Consider the following 24102-nt stretch of genomic DNA (forward strand, 5'->3'; position numbering starts at 1 on the left):
TGTCCTGGATGGAAGCTGGAGGCATGTAGGTAAGTGTAGCGGTCAGTAGGTTTCCGGTATAGGGTGGTATTTATGTGACCATCGCTTATTAGCACAGTAGTATCCAGGAAATGGACCGCTTGTGTGGATTGATCTAGGCTGAGGTTGATGGTGGGATGGAAATTATTGAAATCATGGTGAAATTCCTCAAGGGCTTCTTTTCCATGGGTCCAGATGATGAAGATGTCATCAATGTAGCGCAAGTAGAGTAGGGGCGTTAGGGGACGAGAGCTAAGGAAGCGTTGTTCTAAGTCAGCCATAAAAATGTTGGCATATTGTGGGGCCATGCGGGTACCCATAGCAGTGCCGCTGACTTGAAGGTATATATTGTCCCCAAATGTGAAATAGTTGTGGGTGAGGACAAAATCACAAAGTTCAGCCACCAGGTTAGCTGTGACATTATCAGGGATACTGTTCCTGATAGCTTGTAGTCCATCTTTGTGTGGAATATTGGTGTAGAGGGCTTCTACGTCCATAGTGGCCAGGATGGTGTTTTCTGGAAGATCACCGATGGATTGTAGTTTCCTCAGGAAGTCAGTGGTGTCTCGAAGATAGCTGGGAGTGCTGGTAGCGTAGGGTCTGAGGAGAGAGTCTACATAACCAGACAAGCCTGATGTTAGGGTGCCAATGCCTGAGATGATGGGGCGTCCAGGATATCCAGGTTTATGGATCTTGGGTAGCAAATAGAATACCCCTGGTCGGGGTTCTAGGCATGTGTCTGTACAGATTTGTTCCTGTGCTTTGTCAGGGAGTTTTTTTAGCAGATGGTGTAGTTTCTTTAGGTAATCCTCTTATCGCCTGGTCAGAGGCTGCAAAGTCTCATGAAGAGACCACGAAAAAGCAAAGAAGACATGCTGCAAGAAGTGATGCAGCAATCTATTAAAGAGAATGAGAAAGCACAGGACTGGAGGGAGAGAGAAAGTAGTTTCCCCCAGGAAAACGCAGCGCACTGGCGGCAAAGCACCGCGCACCGGCAGCAAAGCACTGATAGGCTCATAAGCATCTTGGAGCGTCAAGCAGATGCTATCCAGGAGCTGGTAGCCATGCAGAAAGAGGAGCAGTACCGCAAACTCCCCCCTTCTCCTGGCCCTTGTCCCAAAACTCTTTCCGTTGTGCCCCACTGTCACCTCCAACCCACTTCCCCCAACTTCCGTGTTCTTCACGCCACCCGCTGCTTCCAACACCAGTATCTTCACCACCCAGCCCTGAAAACCACGACCCTTACCCTCTGCACTCAACCCCCATCACCATGCAGGATAGCTGTCCTGAAGTGCAGCACTCACTGCAGAACACACCAGACGGGACATACGCGAATCTGTGATTGTGCTGTTCCCCACTCCACCCCCTTGTTTCTTTTCAATAAATGGATTCTTTGGCTTTGAAAACATTCTTTATTATTGCATAAAGTAAAAGACTCCTTAGCCCGGGAAATAAACAGGCACTGCAAGTCTGCTTGTCTGCTAAGCAGACACTGATTCCTAAAGATTGGAACTATTGTACTTCACTCCCGTGCAGGGCACCAGATATCACTGCTGGTTTTCAGCCTCAAATTGCTCCCTCAAGGCATCCCTAATCCTTGCAGCCCCGTGCTGGGCCCCTGTAATAGCCCTGCTCTCTGGCTGTGCAAATTCAGCCTCCAGGTGTTGAACCTCGGCGGTCCATGCCTCAGTGAAGCTTTCACCCTTCCCTTCACAAATATTATGGAGGGCACAGCATGCGGCTATAACCGCGGGGATGCTGTTTTCGGCCAAGTCCAGCTTCCCATACAGAGATCGCCAGCGGCCCTTTAAACGGCCAAAGGCACACTCCACTGTCATTCGGCACCGGCTCAGCCTGTAGTTGAACCGTTCCTTGCTGCTGCCAAGGCTCCCTGTGTAGGGTTTCATGAGCCACGGCATTAACGGGTAAGTGGGATTTCCAAGGATCACAATGGGCATTTCAACTTCCCCGACCGTGATCTTCCGCTCTGGGAAAAAAGTCCCGGCCTGCATCTTCCTGAACAGCCAAGTGTTCCGAAAGATGCGTGCGTCATGCACCTTTCCGGGCCAGCCTGTGTTAATGTCAATGAAACGCCCACGGTGATCCACAAGTGCCTGGAGAACCATAGAGAAATACCCCTTCTGATTAACGTTCTCGGATCCTAGGTGGGGTGGTGCCAGAATAGGAATGTGCCTCCCATCTATCGCCCCTCCACAGTTAGGGAACTCCATTTGTGCAAAGCCATCCACTATTTCCTGCACGTTACCCAGAGTCACGGTTTTTCAGGGTAGCTCTCAATCTCGCGTCCTTGCGCTGCAGGGTGGGGGCGAGCTCCTCACACAGTCCCATAAAAGTGGCTTTTCTCATCCGAAAGTTCTGCAGCCACTGCTCATCATCCCAGATTTCCACAACGATGTGATCCCACCACTCGGTGCTTGTTTCCCGAGCCTAAAAGCGGCGTTCCACAGTGCTGAGCATGTCCGTGAATGCCACAAGCAATTTCGTGTCGTACACGTTACGTGTCTCGATAGCATCGTCGGACTCCTCACCCTCACTCTCACTGTCACTTTGGATCTTAAGGAATAGTTCGACAGCCAAACGTGACGTGCTGGCGAGCAGGGCCGGCTCTAAGTTTTTTGCCGCCCCATGCCCCCACCCCCCCAGCGCCGCGCCAACCCCCGCCCCTCCTCTGAGCGCCAGCCCCCCCCAGCGCCGCGCCGTGCCAACCCCCGCCCCTCCTCTGAGCGCCAGCCCCCAGCGCCGCGCCAACCCCCGCCCCTCCTCTGAGCGCCAGCCCCCGCCCCCCAGCGCCGCGCCACGCCAACCCCCAGCCCCCAGCGCCGCGCCATGCCAACTCCCACCCCCCTACGAGCGCCCGCCCAGTGCCGCGCCAGCCCCTGCCCAATAAATAAATTAATAAAAACCTGAGCGCTGCCCCGGCCCAAGGTGCCACCCCAAGCACGTGCTTGGTCGGCTGGTGCCTGGAGCTGGCCCTGCTGGCGAGACTCGTCAGCATACGCCTCAGCAGTTTGGACTCCATTTCCTGCAGACAGATCGCGCTGCACAGAAACCGTTGAAAGATGGTGCCAAAGGTGGATGGAAACAAAGGGATTTCTGGGATGCGAAGTGATGCATCACGGGGCATTGGGACAGGACCCAGAATCCCCCGCACCCATGCCCCCTTCCCACAACCCATGGCCCCAGTATGGGAAAAGGTGCTCTGTGGGATAGCTGCCCATAATGCACCACTCCCAATAGCGCTGCAGTTGCCGCAAATGTGGCCACGACAGTGCGCTGGGCAGCTGTCAGTGTGGACAGACTACAGTGCTCTCCCTACTCAGCTGCACGAAGTCAGGTTTAACTCACAGCACTGTACATCTGCAAGTGTAGCCAAGGCCTTAAGAGTGTGACTGAGCTGCACGGACTCATTCCTCCCTCAGGGGACACAGGTGCGCAAAGCTATTTTTCTTTAATCACTCTCATAAATTAAAATGTGTTCCTTTGCATTAAAATAATTAAATTAAGTTACGCCCTGTATCTTTTATTGCCAGATAACATCTTTGAACCTATGGCTCACCATCTTACTATCAGCTGCAAGGTATTTTTCAGGGTATGCTTAACCCATTCTGCCATTGTACTGAATCTGAAAAGCGTCATAGGCGGAGAAATCCCCTGACAGCAGTTAGTGCTAGTGTGAACTTTTTATCATTGTACCCATTTGGAATAATGTTTTCCAGGCATCTTTTGAGCTCCACCTGCCCCACACCAAGATGAAATGTACCGAGTATGGGTGGGGCATGCTTGATACTTACCAAGGGCTTGAATTTGTGTTTAAGTGGATTGTTGAACTCTGATGTGGTTCTAAAGCAGATTGATTGCGGGTGAAGGAGTGATGCCGTTGAGTCTGGAACAGATTGGTAAAGAGCAAGCACAGCCTCTGCCATCCCTACCCTGAGGATATTTTCCTGCTCTTTTCAGGACAGGCTGCTACTTGCAGCGGTGCTATAATGTACTTGTCTGGGATAGGAGTGTGTGCATTGGGAACAGGGTTCGTGTGCGCTTTAGATTGGGAATGGTTCTCCTTTCTTTGTTGTGGTTTGTCTCCTGATTGTTGAACTCATGGATTTGGCAACCCTTCCTCTTGCTAGGTGAAGCATCAGCCCAGATTTTTTGCTGCTCTGGTTCACTTCTAGCCAACATCAAAGAGGTTGAGTGACAGATCCACACTATTTCCCTTTGGTATCTGCACTGCTTGTGCTCTCCTTGCCCTTTGTGGAAGCAGTGAGATGATTAATGTATTGTACCAAGTTGTATCTGCCTCCATTGCTTATCACAGACAAGTAGCATTCTTTTGTTAGATAATGACAGATCCAGCACTCCTGTCAAGGTGTGTAGATATCCCCCAGCACTGCACCCAGTTCCCTCAGAACATCCCTTTTGGTGCTTTCAGGAGGACAGAAGTGCTTTGATTTGTATCTTCCAGAAATTTTTTTCTACAGACCAGCATTTAAAACAATACACAGCCCCTGAAAGATGAGGTTGGAGGACCTTGGTAAGCTCTGCAGCAACCCTACTAGAGTCCTACAGTATGGTATTCATAATCTGTGTAGGGAAGGTTGTTGCAATACAGGCTTCTAGAGGGTCCCTACCAGGCATTTAATGGTGCACGGTTTCAAAACTGGCTGTGCTGCAACCCTCATCTGCCCCCTTCATCTCCAAAACCTAGAAAGATTAAAGAAGGGTCACCAGTGCATAAATGAGTAACTTTGTGTAGCCAGAGGGGAGAAGCAGAATTTAAGTCAGCTATTTCACCAACCATATTTATTCTCCCCCCCCCCCCACGGAGCTGCCTGCACCCAGATTGTCCCATACAGAATCCTCTCACCCCACACCTGGATCCCCCCACACTGAGCCCCTCCACGCTTGGATTCTGCCTGGTTGAGCCTGCCTGCCCCACACCTGGTGTGCCTGGTGCAGAGGGGCAGGGCCCCAGGATTTTTCTGGGGCAGGCCCAGGCCTAGTGCTGTGTCAGGGTCAAGTGCAGCCTCACCACTGAGTCCGTGTCCTGGGAGTGGGGAGGCTGCAGGGTAATCCCCCATCTTCGTACAGCCAGTGGCCTGTGCTTCCCACTGCTATGCTGGAGCCTCTGCATTTATTTATTGAAAAATAAAAGGCACAAAATTTTTAATATTTTTCTGCAGAATTTTTAATTTTTTGGCACAATGCCCTCAGAAGTAATACTTAACAGAATGAGAACCTCTGCTTGTCTCTCTCTACGCTGCGAGAACAAGTGCTAATAGCCAGGCAAGGATGTACACTAATAGCCTGGCCTGGCTCTGGGCTTTGCAAGCCCCTTGTATTTTAATCTCTCTCTTTCTCTTTTGTTTGTAGCTCAGAGACATGTCCTCACGTACATGGAGGATGCAGTGAGCCAGCTGCTGGAGAACAGAGAAGATATTAGTCAGTATGGCATTGCCAGATTCTTCACTGAATAGTAAGTACATCAGGAGTCTGCCAATAGGACCACCCTGAGGGAGGCTCTTGGAAGCAAGCAGGGTACATGGAGAATGGAACTGGATACATGCTGATTATGTTGTGGCAGTGAATGTTGGAGTTGAGTAGGTTAGCCAAGGGCTGCCTGAGCATGTTTCAGAGACGTGCTTATTCAGGACAATGGGTCAAATTCAGACCTGATTTAAAAGCGGGGCAACTCCTATTGGCTTCACCAGTTGTGCTTGCTTATTCTGAGGCTGAATTTGGCCCAGATAGGACTTCTGTTCTCTGTTTTACTACTGTATCTGGGTCATCAAATAATATCTATCTTTGATAGCAATTTATTTTTTAATTCATGCTCTCGTTCACAGACAGGGAAAAAGGGGAAGTCTCTAGTTGTACCAGCAATACACTCTTTCCCATTGAAGACTGTAGTGGGCCTGGGCAGATGTTCTGAAAGAAAATGGATTGGGACAGAGAGAGGAAGGTTGCATTTTAATATCTTGAGACTGACTCTTGCTGAGCTGCCAAGCCAGGTCTCCAGGCCCTCTTCTTTTTCATAATCCCAAACAGAGGAAATGGGATATGGGACATATTTCAAGGCCTCTGTGTATAGTAGATGAGTCTATGGTAAAAGGATTGGTTCCCTGTGGTACCTCATCCCTCTGATTCCTATCAGTGTCCTTGCTCTGGTACCAGCTGTCCTCCTCTCTCTGTGAATTATCCATTGTGCTGTTCAGTCTTGTCCCAGCTGTTCTTTTTGTTTTGTGTCTGTGATGGAGTACACAAACCCCACTCTGGGCAGCCAGGGGTTAAGGAACTGCTCTGGACTCAGACAGCCCTGGCCTGCCACATATGTAGGAAATGCTCCAACTGGAGTTGGAGTTAACAGGCAGGGGAGCAGCTCATTTGGTGGCAGACCAGGGAAGAGAGCAGACCTGCAACCCCAGCAGAGGAGAGCTGAGGGAAAGGCAGAATCTCTCCTGAAGACCACTGCCAAAAGGTCCCTCCTGAGGGATGGGAGGACCTGCTAGAGAGACAGCCTGAGAGGGAAGCATTCCCCCCCACCTCTCATATGGACTCAGTTTTGTTAATTCCCCTTTACTTTGTTTGGACTACCCCAGAGGGGAAATCCCTAGGCCTGAGCTGGCCCAGGAGGGTGGGCCATACTTCAGAAGGAGGCAATTGCTGCCCAAGAGAGGAAGAGAGCTACCATGGTACATGCAGCTTTCAGTAGGTGCCTTGTGGTGAGAGGATGCTCTTCATGACACCAAAACCCAGACGGTGACTTTGGGACAGTTGCAGGGAGTGTGATAGGAAGTGGCCCAGGGAGGGCAGCCTTAATCAGCCCCTGGCTGTCAGATCACTGATAGCCCTCAAAGGGCTGTGGGTTGGAGCCTCGTGGAGTGGGAGGGCTACTAACATCCCCCCTGCAGGTCATGGGCCTAAGCCCTGACCACTAGGCAAAGCTACCAACCAACTTCCAAGCAAGGACTGTCAGAGTCTGGTTCTTGTAAAGCTCCCTTTATTTGCTTGGTATGCTGTTGCCTGGCTCTTCCAGACCCAATAACTATTATATATGGCTCAGCATAGCCACAATGGTGATGATCACTGATCTCAAGTGACCCCAAAAACCCAGATTAGTAGGAAGAAGGTGAGGGGCTGCACCAAAATCTCTGCATTTGTGGAACATGCACTTTTCAAACGTAACAGCTTTATTCTGTAGAGAACCTTTAGTATAAACTGTCTCGGAACATACATCCCACAGCAACACAATACAAATGTGGGTTTGGTTCATTTGGATGCCTCCTTGTAGTATAGGCTGATGTGTTCTGGTGGTATAGATTGGCTAGACAGCAGTTGCGAGCTTCCCTGTTTTGGCCAAGATAGTGTCAATTCAGAAACCTCATCCAAAATCACATAATTGATTTGGACAGTAATGCTCCTCTGTCTCAGACATTGTCTGATACCAGATGCCTCAGACAGAAATGTAAAATACTGCATAGTGGATTATTATAAAATAACCTGCCTGTAGGGTAAATTTATTTCTAACCCATAACAGCTTGTAGTTGATTTATGCGCTGAAGCATATGGATTTATATCACTTTATAAAATTATCTTTCTTAACATAACTGTGAATGGTCTCCTTATCCATGTAGCTTTCCAGCCCTTTTATGGAATTATATTTACTTATAGCTTCACTGATATATAATGGCAATGAGTTCTGCAGGTAGATTATACACTCGCTGCAGTCATCCTACTAGTAATTACTGTATTTATAAAGCACCCTACCAAGGTGGCCTGCATCTAAAAACAATATACAATTCAATAAAAACATAGGTGATCCTTAAAAGTCCAGCCTCTTAAAAATTGAAGTAAAACTAACTGAGATGTAGCAAAATGCAAGACTTAAAGGGGACAACGAGATATACATGGAAGATATAAACATGGAATCAGCATGACACATACTAAAGACACATAGAAAAGAAGATTTCAAGATGTTTTTGAAAGTATTGTGAGGAAGAGAATAAGAAATGTCTGGAGGAGTGATTTACAGCCTCAGTTAATGTCTGGTTTCTTGCTGACTGAAGATGTTATGGTGGAATCCCTAAAAGACAGCTGGTACCAGAGTACAGACATTCTTCATGGTGAAGTTCAACAAGGATGTCTAGTATGTGTCTTTGTCCTCCCATTCTGGGTTTTAACAAACAAGTGGTGCCAGCCTCTCCTCCCTCTTCCAAAGACAGTACGTTTGGGGTTTAAAAATCAGGCAAAATTAATGCAAATGCAATTCCAGGGGGCATTGCAAGTTCTGGCATTGTGCTCAGTAGTGTAGAGAATAAAGAAGACATGAACCCTGAATTCAAGTTGTCTGTCTTGATTCTAAAATGGAAAAATAATTTTTATCTTATTTGTGTATTGTGATGTTTCTTAGAAGTTGATTTCTCCAAGGGAGGGAGAAAGAGAAATTAAAATCCATTGTTAGGTTCTGTCATTGGATTCAAACTAGTACATAGTGGGAGGTGATGGGGGAACCTTGGCTTCCTTTGACAGGAGCTCCAGCATCTCCTTCATTTGTGGTGAGTCTTTAGTGGCCAGTTGAAGGCCTCTTACTTGCAGATTGACTGACAGAAAGCAAAGAAAATTTGAGTCATTGGCCTTTTTGCTGGGGGTGTGGCTAGGTTGTGCCTAGATGTCTGAAGGACACTTTTCCCCCATTTTTTTTCTTTCTCCAGGCCTAACCCTGATTTTGAATTTTGATTTGGTGAAAGGGGTTAACACTTCCACCCTCTCCCTCCCGGGTTTAACCCTAAAAATAGTCCCTCTGTATGAACAGCCAGTGTCAAGAATACAAGGTGCCTATAACAAGATCATGGGTACTTCTGTGTCATGAACAAGTTGCTGTGATGGAAGTATGGTGCTTCCTGTGGATACCCAAGGTTGTGAGGCACTTCACCTTAGCGTGAAGAAGCCTTGTCTGTGCCTGCCATCTGTCTGCTCCCTGACTTTATTGGTACCTGGCAACACAAGCACTTCCCTCCATGCCTCTGCAGGTCCCACTTTCTCTTTACTGGTTAGCAATAGGCACACTCCAATCCCCGAGTCCTCTGAATGTCCCCCTGCAGTGTCCAGACACTGATCACTGGACACACACACAGTTACCAGATCTGCTGATCCCAAAGGAACAATACACCACAGCTTACCAGTTACACCATAGAACACAGCTCCAATTAACACACAGCCCTTAGATTTGTTTATAGAGAGAAGAAGTATAAATTTAAGAAAGAACAAAGATTCAAATGACAGAAAGCAAGAATATTGGAAACAAAAGATTATGTATAAAATGAAATCACAGCGTGCATACTAGAGGCTAATCTTAACTATCAAGACACCCCTTGTCTAATTAAGTTTAGCTCACCCCAACGTGTCTTCAGCCAAACCTGGCTGTGATCTTTTTTCATGATGCAAACACAATGTCAGTTCACTTCCTAGGTGGAGGACCTCAGGTGTCTCCATGCCTTCTCCTGGTATATCAGACTACTTCTTGGATCTTAGTCATGAATTGGACATCCTCCTGCTGTGTATTCCTTCCTTCCTGTAGATTTTGTAATCTCCTCTTCACAATCTTGATTAGCTGGTGATTCCATATGCAAATAGATTTCCATTGTAAGACACACAATGGTCAGCCAGGGAGATAAGTGCCTCCTATTCCTTGTCTGAACAGAATCTGTTTATCACCTTTTGGTGACTTGTCTTACATACTTTAAGAACACGGTTTGTAGACTGTGTGTGTGTGTGTGTGTGTGTGTGTACTTGTACACACACACACACACACACACACACAAATCCTTACATATTATCTGTACATACATTTCACAATGGTTATGATAATCCATGTGACACGGGCTTTCAGTAGAGACCTTACGTGACCCTCTTTGGCAAACTAATATGTAGCTACCAGACCCAGGAGATCCCTGTAACCCTTCTGCATACCTGTGCCCTCTGTCAGTCGGCATCAGGCGGTCCTTGGATTACAAGTAATCTCCTGCTAAGAGGGGATTGCATGAGTGGATCTATGTCATAAGGTTATTGGGACAAATTTAAGGTTCAGCCTGTGCAAATGATATAGGTAGGAGACACCATACTGTGACTGATGCATATGGCTTTCTGTGAAAAGTGATGTTCAGATTGTTAACCTTCCTCATCAACTCTGAATAAGTTCCCTTAATAAGCAAGGACTTGAAGGAAGAGAGTGTGAGCAAAACAATGACCTTCGCCTATCAACCAGACTTCTGTTTTATCAGGGTTGAGAGGGAGGAGGCTATGACACATCCAGCTGGCATTATCCAGGCACTCTTCCAGAGCAGATTTGGTTTGCATCTCCTTTCAAGTTCACTCCTCGGGGCCCTTTTAAACTTCTTTTGGTCACCAGTAACTTAAAAATTGAATGACGATGAAAGAGCCCCTCCCTACCTCTTTGAAACTGTTCTTAGAACGTTTCTCTGCAGTATTTCTTCATGTTGGATCCTGCTGCCCAGACCCTCCTCCCATTCTGCTCTTGTCCCACCCTTGCCTACGGTACTCTTTTGGTTCTTGGTATTTTCAAACAAATATGATTTGTGCCTGTAAATGTGAAGCCACTGTAGAACATGAGTATTTGCCAGTGTGTGCAGCTCTGAAAGATCAAGATGCCCTGAGCTGAGTTCATGTTTCCCTGATACTCCTGAAAAGGGGGTATGAAATACCAGAGGGCTTTTGTGTTCATGTTGAATTCTCCATAGAGCTGTTGACTGTTTCCATAGGACAGGAAGAAGTTATCAGATGCTGCTGTCCCTTTCTCTCTGGTAATTAAAGTAGAACTTGCCATTGTTAGCAAGCCATATTCAGTGCTCCAGTATCGGAATAGAAATAGGCTAAGAAGTAATTCTGATAGTTGTGAAAGCTCTCAGTGTGGGATATATGAAATGTGGGAGATTGCTCCTTTAAAGTGGAGAATAATTGATCAGAAGGAGAGACCAAGATTTCAGCAGTGTAGGGAGCTGCCTATCATGGGAAAATAACTTATTGTGGTTCCCCAATCTCACTTGCTTCCCCTGCCCTCTGGAATCCCCCATGGAGCTAAGGTCAGGTTGTGCCCAGTGGTTTACGCTGAATGTATGTCTACCTTGAAATTGGGAGGTGTGTTCGCAGCATGTGTAAACATACCCAAGCTCACTTAGATCTATCTAGACTAAAGCTAGCTTGAGCAACAATAGTGGAGTTGAGGCAGCACAAGTGGGGGGCATGGGCTAGCCATGCCTGCCCAGGATCCTGAGTAGATACTCAAGTGAGCGCCGCCTGTACTGCCCCCTGCTATTCTTACGCAAGCTAGCTTTGAACTACATCAAAGCTAGTTCAGATATATCTATACGTGCTACAGTCACACTCCCAATTGCAGAGTAGACCATCCCTTACGTGCTAGAGCTCTGCCAAGCTGGTCAGTTTGATAAGGAACTCCAGTATCTTTGAGCATAAATAGAATTTGTGCCAATCTGAAAGACTTGTTTTTCCCTCCATTATTATCCTCCCTTCCAATGAACCTCCTATTGCTGTAACTTCCTCTAGGTGAGGGGATTGGCAAACACTCCCTTTGAAACGTGTGCACACCATTTAAGGTGAGATGGGAGGACTCATGTGTGGCTTTCTGGCCCCTTTTTCCCACTCCTCTTAGCCTTCCCTACTTTAGCATGGAGAGTGAGAGACAAAGCCAGGGTTTTGTAAGATCAGCAGGGTCAGTCTGGAGAAGCAATGGTATGTGTGTTAAATGCCTGGGTACTGTGTTCTCCAGTTTGTAAATCCTAGAGGAAAAGAATCAAGTGAGTGTGGTGAGGAGGAATGAGAGATACAGGATTATCTTACCGAGCCAGAAGTTCCCAAACTTTTTTGAGTGTGCATCATCCTCTCATTTGCCATGGCACAGCTCCTAACCATCCCCTTCATGATCACATAACATCTTTGTGCCATTTACAGAAACTGCTTATGTGAGCAACTAATATCAGGAAAGCATTTAATATATTTTTAGCATGTTTTAGCATGTTTCCTTCCCTAGTCTCATTTGTCCCAATCATATGGACATCTGCTTTCAGTCTTGAGAGTTCCCTGAGGCTCCTGTTCTAACACACTATTGGCTATTACAGGAATAGGGCTCAGTTCATCCTTTTGCAAATTAATCAACCTGTCTCTCATAGATTTAAGAGCACAGCTCTTCGTCTCTCATGATCAGCCCTGATTTTACTGATCTTCTGAGAGGCTACTGGTATTTATTCATTAAAAATCCCAGAAATCTCTTTGATTTTGAATCTCCATGAAATGCAGACTTCCCTGAAACCTTCCATGCAATTAGGCTAATGCTATTTTACTTCAACAAGCTTGACTTCTATGCATCTTAAAGGGACTTTTTCCTTCTATACATTATTGATCATGTCATTTCTTGATCTCGACTTTCCCTTGACATTTAAGGCACTGCAACGAGGGGAAAGAAGCTCCCTCAACACATCAGATACATACAACCTACCTATTTGCTGACATCTCTTTATATATTGCCTTCTTGCCCATCTCTGGCTCCACCAGTGATGCCAATGTTGATTGCTTATGTTTTCTCTTCTCCCACAAATGGCTTTCTGCTTTCTTCCATGCTGCTCTATGCATGAAATTAACTGAACTAATATATAAGAACACTGCATTCTTCCCCTTCAGATGCCTCCTCATAACCCACTTTTGTTGTGTTGCCAACAAGAAATTAGCCATAAATTGAGTGGCAGATGGGGTCAGCTGACTTAATTTATTTATAAAAGGAAAAAAGAAAAGCGCTTTCAGCTGACTTGGAACTATGAGTCTGGGCATGTCATTAACCTATATAACCATGTGTTCTTATAACTGTCACTGTCATCTTTCCTCCCCTTCCATCACTGATGTCTTCTGGCTTGTTTGAGATTAGATTGTAAGCTCTTCAGGGCAATGACTATGCCTTCCTCTGTGCTTTAAAGGACCTAGCATGATGGGGCACCAATCCTGGTGAGGGCTTGTGTGTGCTACTGTAGTACAAATAATTAAAAACAATGGTGGTGGTGGGAAATCTTCAGGGCAATGATGATCCACTTTGGGTGGGAAAGAGAAACCCTCAGAGCTGAAGAACCGGATTGCTGTCATAATTAAAACTATTTAGTTAGATTGGAAGCATTGTTTTAAATTTTGGTTCACATTTTCAGGAGTTGATGAGGCTCTTGAATTTCTCCCACATGATCTATGCCAGGGAGCCCTAAAGCAAATACGCCCAGTTTTTCCTTCTCTCTCTCTCTCTCTCTCTCTCTCTCTCTCTCTCAAATATAATCTCTTCAACTATTTCAAAGACGACAATATTCACTCAGCGCCTCAAACACCCACCAGATCCCTGCATCTCTTCTGCTCTAGTGAAGAAATGACAGGGTTATGACACGCGGACTGCCTGGCTGCAGTGAGCCATGTGACAGATGTGAAACTACTGCTGTCAGCAACCTGGCTGTGAAACAAGCCTTTTGGCTGGAAATCTCCACTGGGATTGTGTGCTGCTGATTCTTGACAGGTCTGTTGCTTGTTAGCTGTGGTTCGCTGCTCCCTAAGGGCACCGCTGGCTGGCAGGAATCTGCCACTTCTTCACTCCAGTTATCGGTGGAAAGAGGCTGATACATTCGCATGAAGACAGGCAGTTCTGCTGTGTTTAAGGTGTCAGAGTAAGGGTGGATCTTGCAGCACATGTGAATAAGCCACTCAGAAAGAGAGGATCTAATCCAGCCCTTTGAAAATCTTGCCACAGAGTATGGTAGAGAAGGGGTTGCAGACCTCTGCAATGTACTCGTATTACTTCCAACGGTTCCAATGGAGAGAATACTTGCAGTGGAATGGGAAGGTCACTATATCTTTGTCTTGCTTAAAGATGGGGGAAAGTTATTTGCTTCCTTCAGAAACTGAATTTCAATTCACCACCTGTGCTTTTTGAAAACATTTTTCCCAGTGAAGGTTTATACAAATGTTCATGGAAATGGATTTGGGGAATTGGGGTTCATAGCTCAGATTCACTTTGTGACGAAACTAAACTAGTTTCAGGCAGAAGGAGTGGATTTGCCATCTGAATGGAGACACATATGCTATAGGACAGTTTGATAGCAGCAGCAGCAACTTGCACATCCCACATACAGGGTGATGGAACCCTCGTTTCACTTTAGTGTTGCTTCCTCCTTAGCAGCTGTCCCAATAAGTACTGGTCTATTAAACTAGGCAAATACACTGTCCTTTTCTTTGGCAGATTGCTTATGTTCATGGGACTAACACCCAGCAATTTTCCAGTACAGATTTTATGTTCTCCAAAATATGTTTACAAAATATTGGAAAACGGGGCTGCTACTTCCCACTTACTTGCAGATTTTATACGTGAACAAACATCCAGATGAATCCAGCTATGTGTAATCAAATAAATCAAAAAAGAGAAATTATTCCGACTTGTTGATTGGGAGTGCTAGATTGTCAAGTCTCATTGTCCAAAAGCTAAAATTAGTACTCCAGATCTGTCTGTGACCCCTCATTTACTAACTTGTGTTTTCTATGTAAAGATAACTGCTGAAAGGTGTGCGCACATGCGCTCTGTCTCCCATGTTGTTTTTCTGCTGAGAGAGACTCTCACTGCAAATAAACCTTCTTTTATGCGTGCATTTATTTCATCATCTGCATTATTTGTGGAATCACATCCAGTATGTGAGGCCTGCTACTGGTATCATGTAACTCTGTACAGGCTGCTGTGGTTTGGGTGTTTAGGGACTATACCTGCTGAGTGATGGGGGGGATGCCAGATACCCATTGGAAAGGAAAGCAGTATCCACAAAGGAGAAACTCTATCTGGCGCTGTTACCTTGCAGCTAGTTCTTGGCTGAACAAAGACAGGGGAAGAAAACCCTGAACCAAATTTGCTGCAACTCAGCTCTGCCCTCCGGCATTTCCTGCATCTGTGCTGTTTCCAGATGACTCCAAGCCTTTGGGCCTCATCAGTACCACAGAAGGGGATGTTCTGGTCCTAACACAAACCTCTACCTCCCTATTGTTTTCTGCCTAGGTGTACATGCCAAAAGTTTGGATACAATGGTTGCCTTCTTCAAACTTGTTTGTTGGAATGTGAGAACAATATGCACTGGTATATCAAATGATCTAGAGGAGTTCAGTGACTTAGGAAGTCTGCCATTATTGACAGAGAGCTGGAGAAGCTTGACATCAATGTAACTGCTCTCTGACACAGGCTCCCCACACAAGATGCATTACACCTTTTTCCGGTGTGAAAAGGGCAAACAAGACCAATGAGCATTGGTTAGGTTCTGCAGTCAAAAATGTATTAGGACAGATGGTTGAATGTCCTCGTGCAACATCAGAACATATCCTATCACAAGAATATCTACCACGGGTGGCTTTGCCATAATCATCAGTACATATGCCTCAAAGTTCTTCCATAGCTGAAGAAAAGGACTTGTTCTGTCAGTAACGCGAAAGGGTCATCAATAAGCTAGCACTGAGAAAGTGACTCCATCTATGAGGAGACCTCAGCAATAGAGCCAACTCAGATTGGCCACCAAGGAGTAGGAAAAATGAATGAAAAGGGACACAGACTCCTGGAGCTATGCACCCACCTAAGACTGTGCATTACCAACATCTGCTTCCAAGGTGGTCATCACCAGAAAGTCTTGGAGGCACCCCAAATGTGGACGCAGGCACCAACTGTATTTAATTGTCACCTGTAGGGAAAAAAACTACAGAATGTTCTACATACTCTGTTTTCACAGTGCAGGCTGTGATGCAGACCATGTGCTTATATGCTGCAAATAAGCCTTTTACTATGGAAATTCTATCATACCAAACAAAACTGTTGCCTATGCATTAACGGCAACAACACAAAAGACCAAGGAAGGTCTCTCCAATTCATTATGAATCTCTGGAAAGCTGTGTCATTGATTTGTCTCTCCCCATTGAATGCAGATGCATCATGGAACATGCACAGAATGAATATCTACATACTGCAACTTTAGCTCTTGGTAGAAGCTCTATACAAGATAGACTGGTTTGCAGCATACTCTGAAGAAATGCTTGCAGGTGTTGGTGGAGATATGCTGGGCATTTTGCTTCACACATGAACCCTTCTCCTGATACGTGTGGTAACTGCAGATTGGCTAAGAGTGCATTGTCACACACATCAAGTCAATGTGCTCAATCAAACTGGCTCAATCTGTACAAGAAGGTTCAAACATCCATTGAGAATGGAGATCTAAGAGGTATGTACGCTGAAATCAAGAAAGAAATAGTTCCTTCAGTCAAGAAGGCTGTCCCACTCAAGTCACTTAATAGAGACATCATCATTGAAGAAGCAAACAGACGCAACATTGTGTGGAACACTATTGCAAACTCTATTCATGTGAAAGCACTGCTTCAGAAACAGTGGTAAATGCGAGTCCCAGTGCTCCTGACTGTCGAAGAACTTGGTATAGAACTATTTATAAATGAGCTTGAAAAGGCACCTGTCTCCCAAGCACTGGGAAAGGCTACAGGAAAAGATGGAATTCCAGCTAAAGTACTGAAACAAAGGAGGACAGGTTGTGCTTAACCATCTGCGTAATGTCTTGCTTGCTTGCTGAAGTGAAGGACGGGTACCAGAAGATATGAGGATGTCAGCAGCATAACGTATAAGAACAGAGACGATCAGAGTGATTGCAACATCTACAGAGAAATCTCCATCCTTAATGTTCCTCCTGGTAAGGTATTTGCATGGATCGCTCAGCAAGAACTTGCAGTCTTTTGAGAATGCGTATATCCAAAGAGTCAGTGTTGCTTCTGTGCTGGTAGATCAACGATCGACATAGTCTCTGCACTTAGTCAACTTCAAGAAAAGTGTAAAGAATAAGGAAAACTTCTCTACATGGCCTTCATAGATCTTATAAAGGTTTTGACCTAGTCATCAGGAAGGTCCTTTTCCACTTCCTAGAGAGAATCGGTTGCCCCCAAGTCTTCCTCAGTCTGATTCGATCCTTCAGTGATGGCATGAAGGCTACAGCCCAGTATGATAGTGATCAGTCTGACAGCTTTGAAATCTACAGTGGTGTCCAACAGGGATGTGTTTTGGCAAAAAAATATGGTCACTTCTCTGTAGTGACTTATTTCAGAGTTTGATGCAGTCAAACATTTCATAGACTAACACCTTGTCTTCTCTCTTTAGCTTTAAATTGGATATTTGTTTCATTACTGTCTTTGTGAATATCCTAGTGGTCCTCAAGATCTGTGTATTGGAGGGTTCTTTCTCTGTCTTGCAGTTCTGACTGTAAAGCTCTTCTTTCCTTCAATTTGTGATGTTGGAGAAGTGAAGGAGCTCTTGGGCCATAGATGGTGAACAGCAGCTATCTCAGTTGTCCTCCCTCCACTGAAGAAGTATAGTGAGGAATTCCATCATAATGCAAAGCAAAAAAGACATTCCACAGTGAGGTCATTGCTCAGCAGCATACCTCCATGCTGGCAGCTCACTCTGGGAAGCCATTTATCTCTGTTCATCTTCTGTACTAATGGAATGAAAGAAAAATAGGATGACCAAGATAGCAAGTGTGAAAAATTGGGACAGTGGATGGGGGAGGGGGGGTAATAGGTGCCTATATAAAACAAAGCCCTGAATATTGTGACTGTCCCTATAAACTGGGACATCTGGTCACCCTGTAGAAAAACCAAGTGGCAAAAAGGTAAATAGATACACATCTTTAACCAGACGTGGTGAGAATATTTTACAGCTTTTGACACACAATTTGTACTACTGTGTGTAAAGCAATAATCTTCACACATACTACAACCTAAACTTAACTAATAGGACATTATGTCATAAGATCAAAAACTGTATTCAGATCCTTCCAGTATATTACAGCCAACCTTGACTGTGATCTTCCATTCATGAAACAAGCCCAGTGACCGGTTACTTCCTAAGTGAAAGATACAAGGTTGACCCTTTGCAGCCCCTGACATATCAATGCAATCCTTTGATTTTTCTTTACTCATAAACTGGACACCTTCCTGCTGTGTTCTTTCCTGTAGATTTTGCAGTCTCTTGTTAATTTCTTAATCTTGATTAGCTCGTGGTTTAGCATTCAGATAGGTATCCATTGTGAAGTACACAATACTCAGTTGCATGTAACCAAACAGATAAGTGTCTCCTGTCTGTGTGAAAGGAACATGTTTTGTCACCTTCTGGTGACCTGCTTTAACTCTCAGACCTTGAGAACGTAATTTCCAGTAGAGGTATATAACTCCCTTAAATATTATCCTTACATACATTTCACAATGGTTATAATGACCAGTGTGTCACTGGCTCTCAGTAGACTTCACATGCCACCTTTTAGTGAATTATTATTCATAAAACTGATCCAGGGGTCCCTGTAAATATGTATGTATCCCTGTGCTGTCTGCCAGTTGGCATCAAGAGGTTCCTGGGTCACACTTGCTCACATGCTGTATGGAGCGGATTCTCTGCAGTTGTCTGTATGTATGCTCTGAAGGACTTCGCCATTAAGCCACCAAAGGTATATTCAAATCCACAGCACTACATATGAAAAAGTAGGAGCAATAGGTAATTTGATAGGTTTTTTTAATCGTGTTTAGGATGGCTTTTGCGTGATTCTTTAGAACATGTTTGATTGTTTTTTGGGAGGGAGACATTGTGGAACACGTTGACAGGGTTTTTCTTTCTCTCCATAAAAAAGATTGTTGTCCAGAGCTGTGTGAGACCGTTGTTGAATACCTCATGGCTCCTGCATTGGCCTATACAGTTCCCCTGTCTGGGGCCAGAGTAGAATTTTTCTTCCAAATTTGAAGTGCATCAAGACAAGGGATTCATGAATTAATGCACCCTAAAAAATAGATGTGTTCACCAGAGTCCAAGAAATCTACCATTTTGTTGCCAAGATATAGCCAGAAAGCAGAAAAGAGAGAACTTGGTTTCCTGGGCTTTTCTAGATGGAAATCTACTGTTCAGTACCAAAGGTTAATTCATTCAATTTTGAAAGTTTTATATTTTGAAATAACATCATGGTGGCATTTTACTGATGGTGAACTATTTTTGGCTCACTGGGAATTTCACAGGCTAGGTGAGAGAACAGCAGGAGATGCTATGCAGGGAGGAGGAGTTTGCTCCCTGGGTCACCTGACTGAAGGGAAGCAGAAAACCATTCTGTAATGTCTATTTTTCTTTAATAGACATTTTTATGGCGTTCACCATTATAGTTTGAATACATTGCAAACAAATCCTCTTAACTCCCTGCAAGGCCAGGAAGTCTCCTCTTCATTTTATAGATGACGAAACTGAGGTACAAAGGCTATGACTTGTCTAAAGTTGTGCAACAACTCTGGCCTTGGCTACACTTGCAGATGTACAGCGCTGTGAGTTAAACCTGACTTCGTGCAGCTGAGTAGGGAAAGCACTGTAGTCTGTCCACACTGACAGCTGCCCAGCGCACTGTTGTGGCCACATTTGCGGCAATTGCAGCGCTATTGGGAGCGGTGCATTATGGGCAGCTATCCCACAGAGCACCTTTTCCCATTCTGGCGCTATGGGTTGTGGGAAGGGGGCATGGGTGCGGGGGATTCTGGGTCCTGTCCCAATGCCTCGTGATGCATCGCTTCGCATCCCAGAAATCCCTTTGTTTCCGTCCACCTTTGACGCTATCTTTCAATGGTTTCTGTGCAGCGCAATCTGAAATGGAGTCCAAACTGCTGAGTCGTATGCTGACGAGTCTCGCCAGCACATCACGTTTGGCTGTCGAACTATTCCTTAAGATCCAAAGTGACAGTGAGAGTGAGGGTGAGGAGTCCGACGATGCTATCGAGCCGCGTAACTCGTACGACACGAAATTGCTTGTGGCATTCACGGACATGCTCAGCACCGTGGGAATGCCACTTTTGGGCTCGGGAAACAAGCACTGAGTGGTGGGATCACATCGTCATGGAAGTCTGGGATGACGAGCAGTGGCTGCAGAACTTTCGGATGAGAAAAGCCACTTTTATGGGACTGTGTGAGGAGCTCGCCCCCACTCTGCGGCGCAAGGACACGAGATTGAGAGCTGCTCTGCCAGTGGAGAAGTGGGTGGCTATTGCAATCTGGAAGCTGGCAACTCCAGACAGCTACTGGTCAGTCGCAAACCAGTTTGGAGTGGGAAAGTTGACCGTTGGAATCGTGTTGATGCGAGTTTGCAAGGCCATTAATCGCATCCTATTCAGAAGAACCGTGATTCTGGGTAACGTGCAGGAAATAGTGATGGCTTTGCACAAATGGGGTTCCCTAACTGTGGAGGGGCGATAGATGGGACGCACATTCCTATCTTGGCACCACCCCACCTAGGATCCGAGAACGTTAATCGGAAGGGGTATTTCTCTATGGTTCTCCAGGTGCTTGTGGATCACCGTGGGCGTTTCATTGACATTAACACAGGCTGGCCCGGAAAGGTGCATGACGCACGCATCTTTCGGAACACTTGGCTGTTCAGGAAGATGCAGGCCGGGACTTTTTTCCCAGAGTGGAAGATCACGGTAGGGGAAGTTGAAATGCCCATTGTGATCCTTGGAAATCCCACTTACCCGTTAATGCCGTGGCTCATGAAACCCTACACAGGGAGCCTTGGCAGCAGCAAGGAACGGTTCAACTACAGGCTGAGCTGGTGCCGAATGACTGTGGAGTGTGCCTTTGGCCTTTTAAAGGGCCGCTGTCGATCTCCGTATGGTTATAGCCGCATGCTGTGCCCTCCATAATATTTGTGAAGGGAAGGGTGAAAGCTTCACTCAGGCATGGACCTCTGAAGTTCAACACCTGGAGGCTGAATTTGCACAGCCAGAGAGCAGGGCTATTACAGGGGCCCAGCACGGAGCTGCAAGGATTAGGGATGCCTTGAGGGAGCAATTTGAGGCTGAAAACCAGCAGTGATATCTGGTGCCCTGCACAGGAGTGAAGTACAGTAGTTCTTCCTGGGCTAAGGAGTCTTTTACTTTATGCAATAATAAAGAATGTTTTCAAAGCCAAAGAATCCATTTATTGAAAAGAAACAAGGGGGTGGAGTGGGGAACAGCACAATCACAGATTCGCGTATGTCCTGTCTGGTGTGCTGTGCAGTGAGTGCTGCACTTCAGGACAGCTATCCTGCATGGTGATGGGGGTTGAGTGCAGAGGGTAAGGGTCGTGGTTTTCAGGGCTGGGTGGTGAAGATACTGGTGTTGGAGGCAGCGGGTGGCGTGAAGAACACGGAAGTTGGGGGAAGTGGGTTGGAGGTGACAGTGGGGCACAACGGAAAGAGTTTTGGGACAAGGGCTGTGGGGGGGGGTGGCCTTTGCGTTTGCGGTACTGCTCCTCTTTCTGCATGGCTACCAGCTCCTGGATAGCGTCTGCTTGGCGTTCCAGGATGCTTATGAGCCTATCAGTGCTTTGCTGCCGGTGCACAGTGCTTTGCCGCCGCTGCGCTGCGTTTTCCTGGCGGATCCTGCTTTCTCTCTCCCTCCAGTCCTGTGCTTTCTCATTCTCTTTAATAGATTGCCGCATCACTTCTTGCAGCATGTCGTCTTTGCTTTTTCGTGGTCTCTTCCTGAGTCTTTGCAGTCTCTGACCAGGCGATAAGAGGGACGGCTGAGGTCTCAAGGTTGATGCAGCTGTATAGGCAAAATGCAACATTTAACAGAGGCAGCATTGTTTATACCAGACAGAGTAATGATTCCCCCCGCACTTAAGGAGTAGAAAACACAGGGTCTACACAATAGCATAATTTTCCCGTCCGAAACAGAGTGCACACATGCCACGGGAGCCTCAAAATGGTGAGTAAGGGGGACTGATTGTTTCAGGGCTGCACTGTCCTCTGGGTTTCTGTGCCTTGGGGAGAGCCAACAGCTTCAGGGGGCACCTACACTGAACACTGTCCCAACATTTTCCACAGGAGTTCGCCCTGGACGATATCTCGCTGCTGAGGGTGACCTGGGAAGCAAGGGAGGGTCTTCTACTGCAATGCGGCTTCTGCCCTGGCCCATATGCAACTTGCCTATGTGCAGCAATGGTCCCCTCGTGGCACAGTGGCGCGGACATGTTAGCCTGGCTGGGACAAGGACCACGGTGGCTCTCCCGATAAACCTGCGCAAGCGCTTTGTACACATTCTGGATGAGATATTCGAGGAGATTACCGAGGCCGATTACCGCGATGTGATAAACCACATCAATGCACTATTCCACATCTAGGCATGCATGCCTAACCCTCCTCTCCCAAAGAGCCTGCACGGAAAAAATTCCTTCCCAAAAAAAAACACTTACCAGGAACCTGCTCTTCTGTTTGTCCTCCACCAAGTACCGGCTGCTGCGACTGGCTACCTTCCTCCTGGCTCGAGAAGAGCTCCTGGCTGCATGACTCCAGGGATTCCGGGGTGTCTCCATCCGGCCCACCACCATCACTCCCGTTTTCCTCCTCCTCCCCCCCCGCCTCCCCCACACAGGCTCTGAAGTGTCCATGGTGGTGCTCGGAGTGGAGGTGGGGTTAACCCCAAGTATCGCCTCCAGCTCTTTGTAGAATCAGCAGGTCGTGGGGGGAGCACCTGAGCGGCCGTTTGCGTCGCGGGCTTTGCGGTAGGCACTCCGCAGCTCCTTCACTTTAATCCTGCACTGCAGGGTGTCCCAGTCATGGCCCCTTTCCATCATGTCCTTTGATACCTTCCCGAAGGTATCGTAATTCCTACGGCTGGAGCGCAGCTGGGACTGTACAGCTTCCTCCCCCCAAACACTGATGAGGTCCAGCAACTTGCCAGTGCTCCATGCTGGGGCTCGCTTGGTGCGTGGAGGCATGGTCACCTGGAAAGATTCGCTGATAGCACGCCATGCCGGGCTGAGCAAACAGGAAGGGGATTTTGAAAATTCCTGGGGAATGTAAAGGGTCGGTCACATGGTTGGTTACCTGAGGCCAGGGCAGTAGAGTTTGAACTGATGACCAGAGTGGCTAGAACAGGCATTGTGGGATACTGTTGAATAATTCTGGAGGCCATTCACAGCGCATTGGGCGGCCACACTGGCGCCGCAGCGCTGCAGCAGCAGTGCAATACTCGCTATTCCTCTCGGAGAGGTGGAGTACATGCAGCGCTGCAACCACGGAGATACAGCGCTGCAAATGCCTTGGCAGTGTGGACGAGGAGTGAGTTACAGTGCTGGGGGAGCCTTTACGGCACTGTAACTCGCAAGTGTAGCCAAGGTTTCTGTCCTGTGCCTCAACCACAAGAGTGTCCATACACAGTGAAAGTCACTGTACAGCTGAAGTAGAAACGGTCTTTTCTTTCCAGTGTGCCCAGTCATACCTGTATATTCAACAAAGCATCAGATACCTGGTAGGTAAGGGTTAGAAGCTTCCACTGTTTGCAATATAATGGCAAATTTTAATTAGCTTGATGCTTTTTAGGGAGCAGGGCTGGCTCCAGGCACCAGCTGAGCGAGCTGGTGCTTGGGGCGGCAGACTGTTCGAGGCGGCATTCTGCCCAATCCTAGGGCGTCACGGCCGCTTTTTTTGTTGTTGTTCTTGTTCCGCTCCGGCCAGAGGGGGGCAGCGCGGAGAACCAGAGCACCCTGCAGGGCAGTCCTCTTCCTTCCCTCCCCACCGACCGGAGCGGAGGCGGCGCAGCAGGAGGGGCCGCATGGCAGCACCCCTGCTGTAGCCCTGGCCGCCCCCTTCTCTCTCTCTCTCCTGCCCGCTCCCTTCCCCCCAGTCGGTCCCCCTGCACCCGTGCTCTAGCCGCGCCGCAGGTGGTTTTTTTTTTTTTTTGCTTGGGGCGGCCAAAAAGCCAGAGCCGGCCCTGTTGGGGAGGAGTAAGGAGAGTGTAAGTTATTGTGGGGAAAGTTGGGCAGTAACTTGCAGTGACCACCATAAACTGTCTGCACCAGTACTCATGCGGCCCCCTCTCTCTGGTGGGTGATTTACCACAGAGTTTCAATTCTTTGCTACTTACTTTTTAAAAATCCTGTCAGCCGGTCCATTCTGGTCTGTGTCGCTAGATTACCAC

The 24102-nt window shown here is 46.9% G+C and overlaps 1 protein-coding gene across 5 annotated transcripts in view; it reads left to right on the forward strand.

Moving 5' to 3' along the window:
* CSTPP1 (centriolar satellite-associated tubulin polyglutamylase complex regulator 1) overlaps window positions 1-24102 on the forward strand; it is a 155393-nt gene that overhangs the window by 21603 nt on the left and 109688 nt on the right. For 4 of the 5 annotated variants that reach the window (XM_065595158.1, XM_005302284.5, XM_065595159.1 and 1 more), the window contains one exon: window positions 5410-5512. The exons of the other annotated variant lie outside the window; for it this stretch is intronic. In XM_065595158.1, the coding sequence (XP_065451230.1) occupies window positions 5410-5512 (103 nt within the window). The remainder of the gene's footprint in view (window positions 1-5409; window positions 5513-24102) is intronic. 5 annotated transcript variants of the gene reach the window in all.

This window comes from Chrysemys picta, chromosome 4 (assembly GCF_011386835.1).
Source record: "Chrysemys picta bellii isolate R12L10 chromosome 4, ASM1138683v2, whole genome shotgun sequence".
In the NCBI taxonomy this organism is placed as follows: Eukaryota; Metazoa; Chordata; order Testudines; family Emydidae; genus Chrysemys; species Chrysemys picta.